We start from the raw sequence: 19,731 nt of genomic DNA, 5'->3' as shown, positions 1-19,731 counted from the left end.
TATGGGATAACATGCACACAGTGTAGTAAAAAAAGACAGGCATACTCTGTGTTCTCATTTTCTGCCTAACTGATGTTTTTAATGCAAATAATTTAAATCCAGCTAAATATAATGCAGTCCAACAAGACAAATTATTATTTTAATAATAATCATAACGTTAAATTTGACTCTAGCTGAGTTTTTGTATTGGATTATGTTATATGATACAGTGGCCATAGAGTTTTTAGGACTTCTCATTTTTACTCACTAATAGTATTCGCATAAAACATTTAATAAAACAAATAAAAGCATGCTGTAGTGAGTCTATCCTACTTGTATCCGTCTTTAAAAAAAGGTATTTGTTGCTACATTAAATGGCTTATACCACAAAAAGTAAATCCAGCAGAAGAACTCACACATTTACAACATTCCTTTAATTCATCTGACACACCATGTAACATGTGTATTTAAAAACAACATTTTAAACTAAATAAACAACTATTGTAAAAAGTTTTGTTTCCGTATGGAAAGATATAATTTTCGTCTGGTAAAATGTGTTTTTATACTAATTAAAACAGTGTTGTGTTATTCTTTTTATTGAATGTTTTACCTTGTATTTCGTTTGGTCACATTGTCCTATGTATGAGTGATTTGTGTGTTCGTTTTAAAGTTAACGATGATGTTTGACTGGATTTAAAAAAACAATAATACATTTTTTTTAAAGGGTGTTCCCATGATGCACCTTTCCTGCTGGTGCACCTGCAAACTTGTAATGTGTGGCACGCACTGATCGAGGGCGGCTCAGACAATTTCTAAAAGCTTATCATCAGTGCAGCCGTGCTTTCCAGCCGACAGCAGCTTCACAGGAGCAGGTCAGTAAGAAACATGTCGCTGAGTTGTGTCGTTTCACCTGAAGATGTTAAATGTTTCACACTGTTTTACTTAAAACCGAAGAACCTTTTTTTTTTTTATATAGAACTGGTGTTGTTGAACTGGTTTGGGCAGGGCCTTCGTGTTAGCGCTTGCTGTAGCGGTTCACTTTGTTTGCGACATGAATAAGATCAATGATTTTAACTCTCTTATTTATTTTTCATCTTTAATTCTGTGACTGGCTGTCAGAGAAACGACGTTTTTGTAGTTATGTCAGTTGTTTTTTTCCCCCAATATGATCTGCCATACAAAATGTCTCGTGTAGTGTTTCTCGTGCTGTTTCTTTAGGTGTGTTGGCGGTTATGTTCACGTGCAGCAACATTTGTATCAAGCTTAGTTTCCTCAAAACACCCACACCCAATGTGTTGTCTTCAACACTTTTTATTACGATCCTATTTTTCTACTTTAAACAAATGTATTTTAAATAATAAACAGTGGTGGAAGAAGTGTTCATATGCTTTCCATATTATTGTCAAAATACTTAATTACAAGCAAAAGTCAAAATCTTACTTAGGTTAAGGTAGGAAAGTTTTTTTCAGAAAAATGTACTTTAAGTATAACAAGAAAAGGTAATCATTGTACAGATAAATGGCTTTTGTATATATAATTATGTTTATATATGTGACGTTTTCTAGATAATATTGTTGCACCAAGTAGCATCTTACTGTTGTAGAGAAACAACGTTCTGATTGACTTTTTGCAAAACATCTAAATCATTTGACTATTTTGTGACTTAAAGAGTTAGTCCACTATTCACATTTTTAGAGATGCATTTAGTTAAAAGTTGCTAAAGCTGTTAAATAATTGCGTACTTAAATTATATTATTTCCCTTATTTAAATAAAGTGGAGTAGAAGTATAAAGTGGCTTTGGATGAAATGGACAGCTAAAAATTGTGAGTACAGTTCCCGAGTAAATTTTAAAAAATGAATACGATGAAGAAGCCAGAAAATAAATGAATATAATCAAATAAAAACATTTGCAAATAATGACATGAAGGTGGCCGAAAAGAGGCAAAAAAAATGTTCAGAATTAAGTCGAATTGGGGAAAACACTATCTATAGCTTAAACAATCTTAATAAAATCAATTCACAATATGGGGGGGGGGGGGGGACGCTGTCTGACACCCCAAAATCAGTAGCTGACAGCAAATATGGAACCGTAAAATACAACAGATATCTGAATAAGGTATCTCGCTCTACCAAAAATGTTTTTTTTGGATACCAATACCAGTGATATTAACAATTTTAAATACATTTTACATCACTAACCTTCAATAGTGTTGTTCTTGTGGAAAGTGGCAATATATGTTGTCAACAATGAACGCAACATTGTGGCTGCTACCTCTCCCGACAGGTGAACTGGGAAATCAGTTGTATGTTTTGCGTATGTTTTGTTGCACGCAGCAGTGAATCAAGGCTTCATCTGTTGTTCCAAAGATTAGAACCTCTTGTCTTTGTTTGAGTGCAAGAAATGATGTGACATCCAGAAGTTCATATTATCGGTGCATCGTCTAAGTTTTTCAAAAGTGCTGATTTAGTGGTATAGATTTACAGTTGTTTATCGTTATAACATAACCTAATTTATCTGACGCTTTTATCTAAACTGACTTGCATACACTTCAATACCATGGAAATGCCTATGAGAGAACTTTGGGTTAAGGTTAACATGTTGACTGACGGGGATTGGTGTTGAACCACTGACCCTCTGATTGGTAGATGCCTATTCACCACCTAAACTTCAACAGCTCCTTTGCATAGCTACAAAAACGAATCCCATGTTCTGTTGTTTCCCAGTCGGCATACCAAAGAAAAATAAAGGTCTCAGAATTGACCTTTGAGGAACCCCATTGTTATTCTAGTTACAAAATTCTCTACTACACGGATAAGTCCTTAAACAATCTAAAACAGAGTAAATTATAATCACTAGCACTTTAACTTCTACACGATAGCTCTTTATCTTGGCTAGTTGCCGCATACAGCTTTCAAATGATTGTTTGATGTGTTTTTTTTTGTTACCAATAATATCTAACCTGTTTTTTGCTGAAATTCTCACTTTATTTATACTGGAATTAACTGCACCTAAAACTGTCACATTTTACGTAAACCTAAAGTGAACAGTCACATGTGCAGAAACACCTTGTACATGTTGCTCTGGCACATTCCTGGAAGGAGGGACGGGGTGAAAGATGGTTGGAAAAGAGCCAGAGAGAACCAGTCTGTTCCGTTGTCAGTCATGTCTCACTTGACATCACATGGACATGAATGTTAAAGAACGGACTGTTCAGAAGAGCGCTTCCCCTCAGAACACCACTTGTTACAATCTGCTTATTCTGATGCGTCTGATATGTGGGTCAGGTTGTATAATGGCTCTCTTTTCTGCCATGTTTTAAAATGTTCATTTTAGATTCCTCTAGTATCATGGCTCTTTGTGAGACCTGGGAATTGGTCTTCTTCACCATGATGATATAGGTTGTCCATATAAGTTTAGGTATGTTTAGAGGAGAGAGGAGTGTTCCAGGACGCGTGAGCAGGGATACTGTAAATGAAAACGTGTTTTAGGAAGTCTTTGTTTTTGAGGAAGTCGTATTGAACCAGTATAGCATTCGGTAATTAGATGTATGTAGAGAACTGCAACTTATCAGGCTTCTGCAACACTGCATTTTGTGCCATCTAAACCTATTTCATCATCAGAAACATATCTTTGATGAAGCTCTTACTGATATGCTACAACAGTTGTTGTTTTGAACGTCTGATCTAGTGTTTCCTGTTTTAGTTGGAAACCACCCCAGGCCACCTATGGTAAATTCCTAAAATAACAGCAAAAGCCATTCAGGTGTTTCCTGCTAACTAGGCAAATGTCTGTATAGCTCTAATAACAGCAGGAAAGTTGAGTGTTTGTTATAAAAACTGTTAGTCAGTTGGAAAAGTGAAGTGGATAATACATTGTTGGTACAAGTTAGCATACATCTTGGCAGTGTATGACACGCAAACCGGACCTGTAACTCTATAAATGAATAGGTTCCTTTCTTAAAGCTGTTCTGCTTGTGAAGAACACTAGGAGCTAATGGCTGCATCACTGATCTGTTTAAGGACACATGTAGGCAAGTGAGCATTGCTTGGTTTAAGCTAGGTTACCTGATGTCATGCTTTCTCATTTTACAGCCAAAGTTGATACAAATGTGATTCTGAAAACAGTTGCACAAGGCTTTTATTGTGACATGTTAGAGCAGTCAATCTGTAATTTTCCACTGCTGCTGTTGTGGGAGCAATACAGAGCCTCCTTATTATTATATGATTGCATTCATAAGTGTATTTTAAGTGAATAACCACCTGCCTCAATACTTAGTAGTGCCATATTTTACTTTGTCTTTGTCAACAAGCCAAGGGTAGTTGGAAAGAAACAACGGTATTTCCAGCAAGCATAGCACAGAGGGAAAAGAAAAAAACAAACATGGCCAACAACACCAAATTCTATGACTGACACATGGCCTTGTCATGTGCTTTAGGCAATGTTACAGTTCATTTAGCTTTTTTGATTATGCTCTCAGGGCTTTATCTCTGGTTTACTGGTCAAACCACATGCCTGTAATGGTTGTTAACATCTTCCTGTAATGACTCAGAATTTAAGTGTTGCATGGGCGATGACATCAGTGAGGGGTCATGAGTGACAGCCTGGAGGAAGAAGCTGTTTGTTTACCTGGATGTGTCGGAGAGATAACTTTATCTTAATGTCCTGCTATGTTTTTGGAGATAGGAAAAAAAAAAAAAGATTACAGGAGGGAGTTAATACTTTGGTGGAGGTGGGCAATATGGCTAAAAGCCTCATTGTATGTATTATTTGGAACACTGGTAGAAAGAAACATGAGACGGTTAAACTAAACCTCTTTCAGTCTTTACGGTTCCTGAAAGATAGTAAGACTTGACTTTCATTTAAAAAAGCGGACCAAATACTAGTTATCATTCCTCATCTTGAGATGTTTGGGAGGCCTCTTGCTGTGTTTACATCCTCATTCTGCCACAAGCCTCTTGCAAGGCAGTTGAATTCACACAATCGCAAGACCACACAGAAATAGATAGCGCAGCCGAACAATAGGGCAAAATCTCCACATACCGTGCACGGTACATCATATCGCCCATGGACAGATATCAAGTTGGAACCAATCCAAAGCAAAAGACCATTTGTTCAACCTGCCATGTAGTCAGAACCAAAACTTTACATAACTGTAAATACACACACACACACACACACACACACACACACACACGCACTAAATTGGCTAGAAAGACGATTATGATTTTTAGACTATTGAAGGCTCATGCCAGTGGCCCTGGTCCCCACCCACCTCAAAAAGCCCAGTAATGACACTGTTGCGCAACTTTGTATTCCGTAACATCATTCCACAGTCAAGAGTTGTGTGTTGTTACACTGTGAGCCAGTCTCCAGAATGTTGTTTGTCTGAAAGGATTGTCTAGTTAAAGGTCCCCTAGTATGCTACTTTTCATGTCCATATATGTATTTAGTTGCTCCACTACTACATGTTTTCATGCTTCAATGTTGAAAAAGCGCTTTATTTTCCTCACACTGCCTGTACATAAAGTACCACTTTTCACTCCGTCTGAAAACGCTCTGAAGAGCCCATGCCCCCACCTTTGCAAAAGCGCACTCTGCTCTGATTGGTTGGATGGTGACTCTGTTTTGGTCAACCACTTAGAGATTTGTCAAAAATGGCATCGCTTGTTGTGCCGTACCAGTTTAATAGAAATAAATAATGAAAGATTATCAGTAATCATTTCAAAGTGACACCGAGACATTGGGTTGACCTTCAGCAGCGTTTGTATGAACTCCAGCAGCGTTTTTATGACCTCCAGCAGCGTTTGTATGACCTCCAGCAGCATTTGTATGACCTCCAGCAGCGTTTGTATGACCTCCAGCAGCATTTGTATGACCTCCAGCAGCGTTTGTATGACCTCCAGCAGCGTTTGTATGACCTTCAGCAGCGTTTGTATGACCTCCAGCAGCGTTTGTATGACCTTGAACACACCTTTTGATCACAAACAGCAAAGACTGCTTATAGCTATGGCTCTGTAAAGTGAAGCAGTTTTCTTGCTCTTTCTTGGCTGCTAGTTCAGTGAGTTTTGTTCATACAGTGATAAGACTTATACCAATGGAATCTGTGGAAGCTCAGGCTTCATATGATATGTGGTTTGTGCAGATGGCATGAAGTAAAAAAATTGCCGTAGCTCACTCGGTGCTATGTAGCGTTAGCTCATTTTCGTTCAGTGCTGATTTAGACTCTTGGTGTTGGAATTCTGTTTCGATTTGGTCAATATGGTCTGGTAGCTGAGTTTCTTCCCGTTAAGTGGCTATGCCACATTAATAGGTTGTTAAATGTTAACATACCCTGAGACGCTGTTTCTTACAGGTTGCTGCGTCTGGGCTTAAGAGGTTACCGTGTTGTGATGAAAAACCATCTCCGTATTTCTGCACAGTTCAGGTAAAGTTAGTGGGCAAAATGTTCCCCCTTAGGATTCAGTTTAATTATGCACATATCCCTTTTTGTAAAGAGCACATGTAATTAATTGGCATAACAAAACACACATAGGAAAAAGGGCAAGGCAATTTCATTAACAATGTCCTTCATATGGGCGTGATTCAACAGCACACCAACAGTTATCAGTTTTTACTGTTTTATACAACGAGTCTAACCATGCAATGATGTGTAGAGCAAAGCATGCAGGGAATGTTTTGGCCCTCGTTCTGCTGCTCCTCCTCCTTCTTCTTTGGTTCTAATAAACAGGAACGTTTCAAGAGTTCACTGGATGTTTGGAAGCTAATAAAATATGTACTCAAGTCTTTGAGTGTAATTCAGCACTACAGCATAACCTCTAATATTAGAGGTAGGGGAGATGTCAGAGATCAGGTCACGGCATGCTGAGGTATTTCTTTGTTCATGTGTTGATGCTTGGTAGTTAATAGTTAGCTGCTCAGTCAACAGGTTGAAATTTAAATAAAAAAACCTTTTAGGTGTTACTGTTAGAGGAGGGCAGAATGAGCAATGGTAACATCTTGACCAAATGGAACGAAATGAGAGAAACATTATCACTGAATCAAATTATTTAATAACTGCAACAAAATAACATACATTTAAATGTTCTTGGTCAAAATGTTTCTTTTCATTGACTTGTTTTGGTGTAAAGGTCGGAGCTGCTCCAAGAGAACATGTTTTTTTTGTGGTGTTTTGAAACCAAACTCTTCAGGCACACTACAGCAGGAATTCCTGCCATTGTTGGGATTTTACACATTTCTTAGTTTGCTTGTTCAAGACAATAACTCACTATAGTTCTAAATGGATCCATGTTCTGAGTGCACTATTATTTTGACAGGTAATCTCATCAGGTTGATTTATGTCTGCACAGACACATCTCTAAACCTTTTGATACTACTCTTTGAATGCTGCTCAGAGCTCTTGTGCTTCTACTGTACCTCTGCTGAGAACACATGCATTTTAGATCTTGGCCTCTGGTGATGACGGAGCTGGCAGGCCTGTTGGGTCAGGTCGAGTGTTGCTCTGCTCTCAGCCCCTCCCAGATACCCGCCGGGCTTTGATATGCACCGGTTTGACAGGCGCATCAGTCAGGGCTGACAATGCTCCCAGTGTAACAGAGGATGTTCATGCTGAAGGGTTGTTCCTAGAAGTGTTTCATTCTGTGCTTTGGTTTCCCTTTTTTTTTAAAATAAGGACTTTGAGGGGAATTATTGCAGCTTTAAAGTTACATTGGAGAACGTTAAAAGGAATTTCCCGTGGACTATTGGGGGAGCAGCAACACAGGTGTGTTTTTATTTGTTGTTGTGTCACCAAGTCTTTCCTCTTTTTAACTGTTGTTACTGTCAGTGGTGTTATTTCATTCCATTTGATACGGTCTCAACACAATTTCCACTTCCTGTATGTGCAAATGCTTTCATTTAGGCATAGGAGTGAGCCCTTACAGATGGAAGCCTACCATAATACATCAATATTTGTGTTAATGTGGTATTTTAAACAAAATAGACGTTATGTTCAGGAAAAATGGTGCAGTAGACAAATGGCATTGGATATTTTAACTTATTGTCCAAGTGTTATCCAGGGCTGCAGATCTTTTTATCCATCCTGAGCTGATACAAATATTTTCTTTGAACAAACCATGTGACAATGAACGATTTCCTCCTGGCGTCTGTTCCCACCTGCTACATTAGATAAAAGGGAAAGCCAGCGGTTGAAGAGGGGTGTGTCTCATTTTAAGAAAAGCAAGTAGAGCCACTAGATAAATATGCCATCTGTTGACTGGTTCTTTGTCAGGTATTTCATTGTCTGTTTGACCTCATGATGCAGGGATCTTTCAACTTCCTACATTCCCACTGTCATTAACAATGTGAGGTAAAGGTAGTTTCTACTGCTTATTTCTAAACTGTATTTGAACCCTGATGTTATAGAACACAACACAAGAAAGACAAACAAGGTTTATAGGCATCTTATATTATTTTGGAAAGGAACTTTGTCTGAACTTGATTGATCTTCCTCATTGATTGATCCCAGTTCTGTTGACATTTCCTCAGTGTTTGGAACGGTGCCATGAAAAGCAACCTGTCCTGAAGGTCCTTCCCCTCCATGCATCGCTACCCTCCTCACTTTGCACAAATGGACCCTCAGGTGGTTCCGCCGCCTCTGAGCAGCAGCCAGTCTGTGATGAGTGGCCTCGACAAATCTCCAGCCAGCACCTTCAGACCTGGCCACTCGCGCAGCAGCAGCACCGGCTCCTCCAAACACTCCAAGCAGGTAAACAGACCCCCAGCGGCACAATCTGACGGCACTGTTTTTAGGTTTGCAGAATACCCAAGTCAATGCTTTATTTCCTACTGGCTGTTTTTAATGTATGGCCCTGCAAACAGTATGGAGGACATAGCATTGTGATTTCCCTTTGCTGAATCCAAAGAATTTCCATAAAATTGTTTTTGAACATGTATTTACTTTCTTGTTTTTCTTCTGATGCCAAATTGTCACTCTTAAAAAATAAAATATATTACTCCTGTACATCAAAGGCCGAACGTATTGAGTCATTTGGATGTTTCAGTAACAATGTGTGTCCTCTGTCAGGGCCGTAACTGGGAGGTGATGGACGATCTGCAGCCTCATGACATGTACTCAGCGCCCAGCTCCTCTGTGGACCTCAGCATCCCTGGCATCTGTGAGGGCTACCTGATGAAGAGGAGGAAGTACCCGCTCAAAGGCTGGCACAAGGTGAGCACCCAGGTTTATTAAGGTTTTTGCAGTATGTGTTTCATACTATTTTCTGGTAAACATGTCTGAAGAGTTGCTTTACCTTTTCAAGTTTGGATTTCTTTCTAACGCGTCACTGCAATTTGTTCTTTTTCAGAGATACTTCATGTTGGAGAAAGGAATTCTCAAGTACTCAAAGACGCAGCAAGATGTGAGTTATTAACACGGTCTGTCACAGAGCAGTGATAGAGACATGGATGTGAACTGTGATTTGAATTGTTTCATTTAATTGTTGTTTCAGATTCAGAGAGGGAAGCTGCATGGCTCTCTGGACGTCAGCCTGGCTGTGATGTCCATCAACAAGAAGTCCAAAGGCATAGACCTGGATGCTGGAGACAACATCTACCACCTCAAGGTAACCTACAATGTATTAACCCAATAGATAACAGAGACTAAACTTAAGGAAAAAGGGTGACCTATAACAACCAGTATGTTTCATTTGTATTGCATTAGCTAACATGTTTTGCACCATGTGCTTCAAAAACTAAAAATGGGATAAAAACAGGTTACACACAATCTGAAGCCAGAGGGCACGGCTCCAGCTGGCTGTTCCTTAGCCGGGGATATTATTTCTTTTTAACACATTTTATTCATTTGATATATTTAAAGATGTACCTTTTTTGGCCTAATCCTTGGGATCTGCCTTTAATGAACTCTGACTATATTATTTTAGAATAAAAGTCAAACAGGTTCAGGTTCTTTATTTGTACCCGTAGGTAGATTTAGTTTGCAGATAAAAAGACAAGGGATCCATCCTGACACACTCTAAAAACAAACACAGACAACAGACACATCTCTAACAAAAGGACTAATAAAAGTACACCCTGCTCCATCAAATCAAAACATTTAAAAACATAAACAACAAACACACCTTGAACTTTAAACGCTCTTGCATTGTCCAATGTTGAACTTATAAGCAATGGTCAAATTTCAGAGTTCGGATTCTTTCCAAAAAGTAGACAAAGGTAAATATTTTCTCATGATTATTTATTGCAGTAGATTCAAGAAGAACAAATAAATATTTATATCAGACTTCCACATAATATTAAATAAGACCAAGTAACAAAGGTGGGGAAATGGTCGGAATATAGACCAGGTTTTATAGAAAAGGATTACAGGCCCTTTCCCTAAAAAGCTTTTAATTGTTTTTGTTATGTCCTTTTTTAAAATTCTCTGTATTTTGCCTCTCCTATCCTCGTGGTCAGGCAAAGAGCCATGACATCTTCTACATCTGGTTGACGAAGCTGTGTGCACATCGTGTCTTCAGGAAGAACGAGGCGATGAGCGTCCACCATGGCGTCCTTCACGCTCTCTCCATGGGTCCCAGCACTTTGCCCACCATGGCTTCAATCGCTCAGTCCAGCAGTGCCACGGTCAGTCCCGCTAAACATAATGTCACACAATAAAAACCAACAACAATTCCATTTGACTCCATTTTTAACATTCTTCAAAAATTGCCATCTGGCTTTGTGTGTGGCATCAGCTTTCAACCCCCACCAATATGTACCTTACACAGATATCCCAGCATTGCTTGCAGTTCGGCCCATGTTGAAAGCTGTCTATTTGTAAAACATAAGAAAATAAAAGGTGTAATTGTTTTAAAATCTCTTTTGACCTGTTGGCTATTCCAGCCTCCTTACTATGCCAGCTCGGCATCAGTTTACCCGCGAGAGATGTCAATCCCTGCCCCCGCCGTGGCCTCGAACCCAGGGGTGACCAGCAAGGTGTCGGCATGGCTGCAGCAGACCCACGACATCGACGCCACCTCCAACGGTGAGAAGCGTTACACTGTATGATGCTGTACTGAAAATAAAACGTGCCAAGCCCACCATGGTTGGGTCTGTTTGTTCCAACATACTCACACTCGGAACAACCCTTTGAAGTACACAGAATGAAATGTGAGAATGCAGCACTCACTAACTCTAAGGGGGCAGACCACTGATAGGAAGCTGCAAAACCTCTTTTGCTGGTTCTGTTCATAACCAAAGTGACCTTTGACCCTATGTGTGTCAGACCTGGCTCGCTGTCAGGCAGAGCTGACGGAGCTGGCCCAGCTGATCCAGAGACTCCGCTGGCTGGAAGGAGGCCTGCCCATCACCAACACAGACCTGGAGATGAGAATCAGCATGCAGGTAAGCCTTCAGTAGCTCTGTGAAGGCTTTTCTGTCTTGTGTTTTTAATTAGTTGGAAGGCTTTTAAGACCCCACTGAGATTATGTTGATTTGGATAACATAAGGTAACAGTGGAGCCCCAGAAAATTCCTTAAAGCCTGAGGTGTGATCATGCCTCAGGAGAATATTTTCAGTTTAGTTAAATATAGGTCCACAATTCCACATGAATCTACTGTAGAAGTGGATGTTATTGGAGAGAAGCTGTGACCCTGTTGGTGTGTTTCAGAATCTGTCCCTGGAGAAACCCAAGAGGAAGACGGGGAAAGGATTTGGTCACTCCAGGACTATGTCCCGCGTCGAAGCCATGGGGGGAATGGTAGGCTCGACTCTTAACGCTTTACTCAGTGATGCCATTCATCTTGTTTTTTAAATAATACCATTCCTCTTTGTTCCTTTTTTTCAGTTCACCTCCAGCCACCTCAGTTCCAATGGCAGCACTGGCATTGGATCCTCTGTTAAGTCCATCCCAGACTACGTTTACACTCAGCTGTCCAACCCTCAGGTCACATCACCCGAGGCCAAGAAGCTCCAACAGGACATCTGCGCCTCGTCTCAGAGAGGTACAACTCTCTCTACAGCTCTATACTCCACACAGGCTCCATCAGGGACATTAGTCTGATCAGAATCCAAATCAGTATATCATGTTTATCCCTGGGAGATTTGGCTTTTGTGAGTTGCGACATTCTCGAATGGAATACAAATAGATTCAAAATATTTATATAAACATAATAATGAAAATAAGTTGAAGTGCTATAAAGAGACACTAAAATATATATAAATATTATATTGATGCTGATAAGATATTAATTTTACAGTTTAAAAGAGTTTGGCTGCTGATGCTTGGATTTTTGTAGTAAGATGCTACTGAATCAAAGTTAGTTATTCATTAAAAATGTCCTTCATTAGGTTGACTAAAAAAAGAATACAACTAACATCTTTGATTTTCTTTAATGTAAGTAAAAATAAAAGCCAAACATTGTTTATTTGAAATAAGCTTTTTAAAGTGTCTTGTTAGGTTGTAGATACTGAAAAAATGAATTTAAAAAAGGAAGACGGCACCTTTATCACAGGTAGCATATTTATTCCTAGCATCATGTGAGCAATAACTGGACTTTTGTTAATGTTGTGTTGCAGTCCACGCGTCTCTCAAGTCCGTCCATGAGATCCTGTCCTTGGAGAGAGAGCGGCTGAGGCAGGCCTGGACTGGCCCAGACCTTAGGCACAACACCTCCCAACAGCTCGCTACACTCTGCAACACAATGTCTGAGGTAACACACTCGGAGCAGAGCAGGGTTCCATGAAAGCAAAACTCTCTCTTTCTTCATGATGCTGAAAAGCAGAACAGAATAAAAACGATGACATAGATTGGAGGCAGTCCCTCATCCCTCTGTGATCACTTCCTGGCCTTTTAGTCCCCGAGTCCAACACTTGTATCCCTGAGTATTGGCATTAAATATCAGTATTGGCCTGCAGACAATGAAGGCCCAGCCCTGGCTGTGTGTCACTGAGCTGCAGTGTGAAACTGTGGAGCAGGTTTGGGCTGTTTGAAGGAAGGACGGGCACAGGTTATCACAGGCGCGTCCTTGAGAAACACACCTCAAGTCTTCCCTTCACAAAGACACACATAACTTGATCGTTGTCGCACACTGAAACCAAAAAGTCTTGTCAGTCAAGTGGCTTAATTCCTGCTGTCAGTGTGCTGCTCTGTAAGCTTTTTCTGATGTGTTGCATGCTTCTAAGCTTCCTGTTGGTTTTCCGTCCATCCTGTCTTTTTTTTTTCAGTTTTGTGACTGGGCTTAACTTTGTGGTTGGTTGCACGGCAGCTGTCCCTCTACTTTAGTAAATTCCTGTAAAGAGTCAACAGATCTGCATTACCGCTGAATCAGTTGACTAAGTTTACCTGCTAAAACAGTTTGAATACCACATATTTCATTTTAAATCTATTAAAAACTGTAGACCTCTTCCCTGCTAAACATTGGCCATTAGTTTTGGAGTCTGGGTGACATTCTGCATTAAACTGTGATCCTGTGTTTCCTCTTCCTGTGTCTTGCATGGCTGGTATGTGTGTGTGCGTGTCTATGCATGCCTCTAGCTTGACATACAGTCCCGTCTGACCAAAGTCCACTCCCTTTCCCTGTCCTCTGACTCTTCTGAGGAATCATTCTGCACCGTCCGTCTTGACCAGGTGTGTACTGCTTTGTACATTGGTGTGGTGTTTGTCAATTTCATACTCTTGCTCTCATATTTTTCACATGCATTTAACATCTTTATTTAATTTTCAGATTTGGATTAGTGATGGTAAATATAATCAGCCCTTAAATCAGACTGTAGTTCACCTGGAGTAAATCCAGCAGCTACCCTGCAGTATACAAAGCCATTCAAACTAGCTGCACCTTTACCAGCTCTGAGAACACTTTAATGATCAATCATTATAAAACATATCAGAGATATTATTCTGAAATGGACCAATCACACAATGACTACTTTTACTGTCGCTACTTTAAGTACATTTAGATGAGAGTACTTTCTACTTTCACTGGAGGAACATTTTGAATGCAGGACTTTTACTGTGACAGAGTATTCCTACACTCTGGTACTTCTACTTTACTCTAGTACAAGATCTGAGTACTTCTACTTTACTCAAGTACAAGATCTTAGTACTTCTACTTTTACTCAAGCACAAGATCTGAGTACTTCTACTTTTACTCAAGTACAAGATCTGAGTACTTCTACTTTTACTCAAGTACAAGATCTGAGTACTTCTCCCACATCTGCACACACAAAACATGCACAATGGAAGCTGCAGTACAAAAAATAGCCACAAACACACACATTATGTTGTCAGTGGCAACGTTTTTAACCGCAATGAAGACAAAAACTTGCAAATGTTTTGCAAAAATCTACAAAAAACCGAACTATCAGAACCTTTAGGGCTTGTCACCACTTCCATTCTATATAATATGTATATAAAATGGGAAATAATTTATTCTAAATATATACATGATTGATGGTTCAGTAATGGCCTGGATCAAACACTTTTTGTACAAACTGAGTAATTTGAGCAACAAACCCCTCTGTGCCCCCCCCCCCCACACACACAGAGGACGCCATCATTGAGCCGTCAGTGTCACCGCACGCCCTCCGTGGCCGAATCCATGGCCGAGTACTTTGACGCCAGCGAGGTGATCGTGTGCGAGAGCTCATCAGAGGCCGAGGCGTCAGACGAGTCGGGCATGAGTGACATCACCACCACCACCAACTCTGAGCCGGAGGAGGGACATAGTGAGTGATTACCCAGATTCCCTCCAGCACGCTTTACAAGTCAAAAGCACTGCAGAATGATCTGACCTTCTCCTCTCTCCTCCTCAGCCACAGCCACCCTCAACTACAGGGCCAGTCTGAGCAACGCGGACAACCCCAGCCCAGTGCTCACCAATACTGGTAACTGCTCCAGTACTGTACGCTGCAGGGCAACAAGCTGGGCTTTTCAGGACTGACTTAACAAAGATGCTGCTTCCCTATGGCACAGGGAGACCCAATTATGGCAACGTGTTCCTTAAGTACATGTGCTGATAGGTTTTTACCACTGTTCATTTTCCAGATTGACAGGCAAACGAAAAACAGCAACAAAAAATGAAAATAAAAAAAACTAAATAAATCAAATGAATGACATTAACTGATATGACAGCACTTAAATTAAATACACTTCATATGAATGCACATTGCACACACATAATAGTAATGATAATATTAACAATTAAAACAAATATTTGTAGATGTATAAATAAAAATGATTAAGAAAAAAACCATTAAACCAATGTATATACACACACTTAAAATAATGAAAGGTTTTCACTCTGTTTTATGCTGTTTTTTTAATGCATAAACTGCTCCCAGATAGAGTTAAAGGCCTCCCGCTCTCCGTTTAAACGTGTTTTTAATAAATCAGGTACAGGCCTATAGCAACAAATAAAGGAATTAGGAAGTTTGTCATTATTCAACCCTTACTCTGGTCAGATCCGATGAGACAGATGAATGTCTCATGGCTGCATAGTTCCTTCCTTTTTTAATAATACAATGTTTTTCTGGTTGGATGCATAAAAGACAAAGCCACAGTCACCAGATTTTTCACATTTAAACAATCAAATGAAAGGTTTGAGCTGTAGCATAATGCCACAGCAATCAAAAGTGGTTCAATCCTCTGACTGACTTGTGTTTCTGTTCTGCAGGCCGTCGCACTGTCCTCCTCGCCTCAGGAACCGACAACAGCCACATCGGCATCATGAACATCCTGTACAACAACATCGGGAAGGACCTGTCCAGAATCTCCATGCCGGTCGCTCTCAACGAGCCGCTGTCTCTGCTGCAGAGACTCAGTGAAGAGCTGGAGTACTCGGAGCTGCTGGACATCGCCAACACCATCGATGATCCATACGAGAGGATGGTGAGTCACCTTTATTAGATTCTTAAACTGCTGGAGGTGGCATGCAGGTGAATGCTTGAATAAAAAACAATGCTCGTCCTCAGGTTTACGTGGCGGTGTTCTCTATCTCTGGATATGCCTGGGCGACCTGGAGGAATCGCTATAAGCCCTTCAATCCTGTCCTGGGAGAAACCTACGAGAGTCACAGAGAAGACCGGGGCTTCAAATTCCTCAGTGAGCAGGTAACAGCAGAACAAGATCCACACATGCTCCTCTAATCTCCATCTGAGATCAGAACACTCTGTAACGATGCCGTGCTTTCAGGTCTGCCATCACCCGCCCATGTCTGCCTGCCACGCTGAGTCAAAGAATTTCACTTTCTGGCAAGGTAGGAGCTTTGAGATTCAAGACGAGTACTGTATCACCTGCTGTGTACGTGGTTACCATCTAACTCTCTGTCTGTCTGTCTCAGATCAGAGATGGAAGAACAAGTTCTGGGGGAAGTCTATGGAGATCATCTCTTCTGGACTGGTCAATGTTTCCCTGCCCCGGTGAGCCTCATCTAACACCAAGCAGCCACAGTCAAACTTAATGTATACGAGTTAATATATATTTTTTAGTAATCAAATGTAGTTGCTGTCTCGCCTATAGTTACAGGGAATATGTGGATTAAAAAGACACCAGAAGACTTAAGTTTACCGATTAATCCAGTTTGTGTATTTCCAAATCCCGCCAACAATCAGTGGTTTAACCCTTCATCTTCCCCTGCCAATAACCTAATCTTACACTTTTTTGATGAATAAAAATTTACCAAAGTGGGATCAAGTACATTTAATCTAACATTGTGGTGATAATTGTATGTATATCTAACAAAAATACAAGTATTGTAGTAATTATTCAAGTAAGAAAAACCATTTCACTCCTGTGATTATTTTTCACTGTTCCCATCTGCAGGAGATTCTCAGCACTGTTCATCAACAAACATTAATTAGTGTGTGTGTGTGTGTGTGTGTGTGTGTGTGTGTGTGTGTGTGTAGGTACGGGGATCACTATGAATGGAACAAGGCAGTGACGTGTATACACAACGTGCTGAGTCAGGAGCGCTGGTTGGAGCACTACGGGGAGGTGGTCATCAAAAACACAAAGGACGACACTTGCACCTGCAAAATCACCTTTGTCAAGGTCAGGACACACACACTCACACACACACACACTCACTCACTCAATGAAGTCCATGTTTATCCAGCCCCTCGTATATACAGTATTTGTATCCGTTACTGCTTTTTGTCCTCTCCTGTTTAACCTCTGTCCTCCCTGTCCTCCAGTCCCGCTACTGGAGCTCAGCCAACAGTAAGAACGAGGTCCAGGGCGTGGTTCTGGACCGGGATGGAGAGGTGGTTCATCGCTTCGGAGGGCTGTGGCACGAAGGCATTTTCTGTGACACCCTGTCCACACCAAAGTGCATCTGGAAGCCCAGTGAGTAGCAAGTCCTCCTACTGGGAGAACTGGGAAAAACACAGACTCAATTTGAAAAGATAAAACGCACAAGATGCAGAAACGATTAACCTGTATAGGAACATTGGAATGGAAAATACCAGGCGTCTTTCTCCTCCTCTTCACTCTGTATAAACGCTGTTCAACCCTCTTTGTTTGTATAATATAGAAGTCTGTAGAATTAGATTTGTCCCTGTTCTTAATGTGCATGACATCATTTCCTGTTTAGACGTGCAGCCCGATGACTACGCCCAGTTCTACGGCTTCTCCCGCTACGCCAGAGAACTGAACGAGCTGACGCCTGAGCTGAAGGCCGTCCTCCCCCCCACAGACACTCGCTTCAGACCAGACCAGAGGTACCTTCTGGATTCAGATTTTAAAGACTGAAGCATCTGTACTCTTTACAGACTTTGTTAAGCCGTTGTTTGAACTCTCCATCAGGCTGCTGGAGGAGGGGAAGGTCGCAGAAGCAGATAAAAAGAAGGATGAGGTGGAGGAGAAGCAGAGGGAGAGGAGGAAGGAGATGGCCAAAACGGGGGAGGAGCACGTCTCGCGGTTCTTCAGGTGAGATCTGCGTTTTCACAACCAGATACATCTTACAGGAGACTTTCAGTCCCTTGTAAACAAATTAAATCTTAGAAAATATTTCAAGTTCAAAACTACTAAAACTGTGTACTGTGATGTGTTTATAATAAAGTGAGAAATGGTAGGAATTATGGATTATCTAATGGCCTAAAATTACTGAGTCTGACCAAAAAGTAGTCCCAAACATAACCTCTAAAGCCGCTTTCATTTATTCTCCATCTTTAACAAATGAGGATGAATGTGGTGTTGCCTTTAAGAGCTGCTGGGAGGTGGATACTGTTAGCATTAGCCAGGCTAACAGTCTCACCTGTTTCCAGGGATCATTTCCAGGACCAAATATGTAGTTCTGTTACTTAAGGAAACGATTGGAGTACTTTTTCCCCCACTTTTAAATATACAACTCTGTAAAAAAATGAAGAGACCACTCCAAATGGTTCTTAAATCTTTGTCTCTACATGTATGGCAGCCATTCCAGTGTCTGTTGAATCCCAACAGAGAAAAATGTCAAGTAGTTTATAGAATACAATAAAAACAAAGAAAGACATTAATTTAACTCAAAGTCAAATCTATAAATAATAAAACAGGAGAAAATGACAATGCTGACATGATCATGATTTTTATCCGGGGCTGTATATTAAATGTAAAATATGAACAAAGCGTTTTCCTATCCTCTCAGTAAAACTGTGGATGAGGCGGGCAGAGAGGTGTGGCGCACCAACAACACCTACTGGAAGGTGCGCCAAGAGCCCGGCTTCGCCTACACTGACAACCTGGACCTGTGGTGCTGAGCACACTGAGGGCATGAAGAGCAATGATGCGCCCTGTAGGTGGTAAAAAATGACTTGTATCCATGTACATAACCTCTTAGAAGATGTAAAGATCCAGAGGCCTGCTGCTCCCGTCAGACGTAGAGAAGAAGGGCTCTTCATGTTTGAGACCTTCATGATCAAAAAGCTAATCTTAACTTTATATCTGTTTTTTAAGCTTTTTACCGAGGCCGTCGAGGAAAGAGGGTTGAAGCCTCTGTGTGTAAAGTGTTTTGTATCATATTGTTGGGACAAACATCAGATATTATGTTAGTTTAAAAATGTCTATTATTTTAAGTAAGGCTCATTCTGATAGTTGTGATGGGTAAGGAATACTAGGAAAAGCTTGCTTCTTGCAGAGGGGGGGCCCAGGACACGGGGCCCATCAGGTCCTTGTGGGGTATGTTACAGGTGAACTGGTGCTGTCCTGCTCCCTTCTCTGTGGGTCTTACTCTTTAACGTGTGTCCATTTGTACATTTTGGTGGGGGGGTTTTCTTCTGATGTGTACACAGTGGTGATGCATGATCCACTTGCTGATTGGCTCCTCCTGGTACCCTTGTCCTCTCGTCTGTATGATTTGTTAATGTCCGAACTGAGCTGACGGGCGGGGGTTTTACCTTTTTGTGCCCTGCGCTCTGTTGAGGCAGTGAAGTGTTTTTATTGATGTTTCAACAATCGATTTTAATAAGGAAAAGAGACTACTGTTAAACCAGTGAATGTGTTTTCTTAATGCTTCTGTTTCAAATAAAAGGTACCAAAATCAACTGTTGCTGTGTTTGAGTCTAATATGCGATGTCTTGCTGAATGTCGTGTCCCCAAAGAATGATAAAACGGTTTCCATAATGACAATGGATGACTAAGGCCAAATAAAAGAATCAATGTGACTGAACAGGGAAAGATTTCTCGATGAACGCTGAACACCTTCCTAATATTTGAACTCTTCTTTTAATTATCACTGACTTATTTACACTGTTATTAGTAATACAATTTCTAAGTTCCCTGTGTTCCCTCCGGAGGGAGTTTCTC

At 40.7% G+C, this 19,731-nt stretch overlaps 1 protein-coding gene across 1 annotated transcript; it reads left to right on the top strand.

The window, feature by feature from the left end:
* The first annotated feature begins 7,535 nt into the window (after positions 1-7,535).
* LOC134878253 (oxysterol-binding protein-related protein 7-like) lies at positions 7,536-19,469 on the top strand. Its single transcript, XM_063904166.1, has 23 exons — positions 7,536-7,740; positions 8,505-8,724; positions 9,043-9,186; positions 9,323-9,376; positions 9,467-9,580; positions 10,431-10,598; positions 10,857-10,998; positions 11,239-11,357; positions 11,623-11,712; positions 11,800-11,956; positions 12,531-12,664; positions 13,489-13,581; positions 14,498-14,678; positions 14,766-14,837; positions 15,626-15,840; positions 15,924-16,061; positions 16,144-16,207; positions 16,292-16,370; positions 16,857-17,001; positions 17,145-17,295; positions 17,543-17,669; positions 17,755-17,877; positions 18,575-19,469. Exons 2-23 carry the CDS (start codon positions 8,557-8,559, stop codon positions 18,684-18,686), a joined length of 2,790 nt encoding a protein of 929 aa, XP_063760236.1. The 5' UTR covers positions 7,536-7,740; positions 8,505-8,556; the 3' UTR covers positions 18,687-19,469.
* The last annotated feature ends 262 nt before the right edge of the window (positions 19,470-19,731 follow it).

The sequence above is a fragment of the Eleginops maclovinus genome, chromosome 16, assembly GCF_036324505.1.
Source record: "Eleginops maclovinus isolate JMC-PN-2008 ecotype Puerto Natales chromosome 16, JC_Emac_rtc_rv5, whole genome shotgun sequence".
Lineage (NCBI taxonomy): Eukaryota > Metazoa > Chordata > Actinopteri > Perciformes > Eleginopidae > Eleginops > Eleginops maclovinus.
This window is presented reverse-complemented; position numbering and strand designations above follow the sequence as displayed.

Bases quoted from the DNA above. Each gene is read 5' to 3' on its own strand.
- LOC134878253 (XM_063904166.1), top strand. From the start codon at position 8,557: ATGCATCGCTACCCTCCTCACTTTGCACAAATGGACCCTCAGGTGGTT. The intron at 11,957-12,530 runs GTACAACTCTCT...GTTGTGTTGCAG, and splicing joins CTGCGCCTCGTCTCAGAGAG to TCCACGCGTCTCTCAAGTCC. The intron at 17,296-17,542 runs GTGAGTAGCAAG...TTTCCTGTTTAG, and splicing joins AAAGTGCATCTGGAAGCCCA to ACGTGCAGCCCGATGACTAC.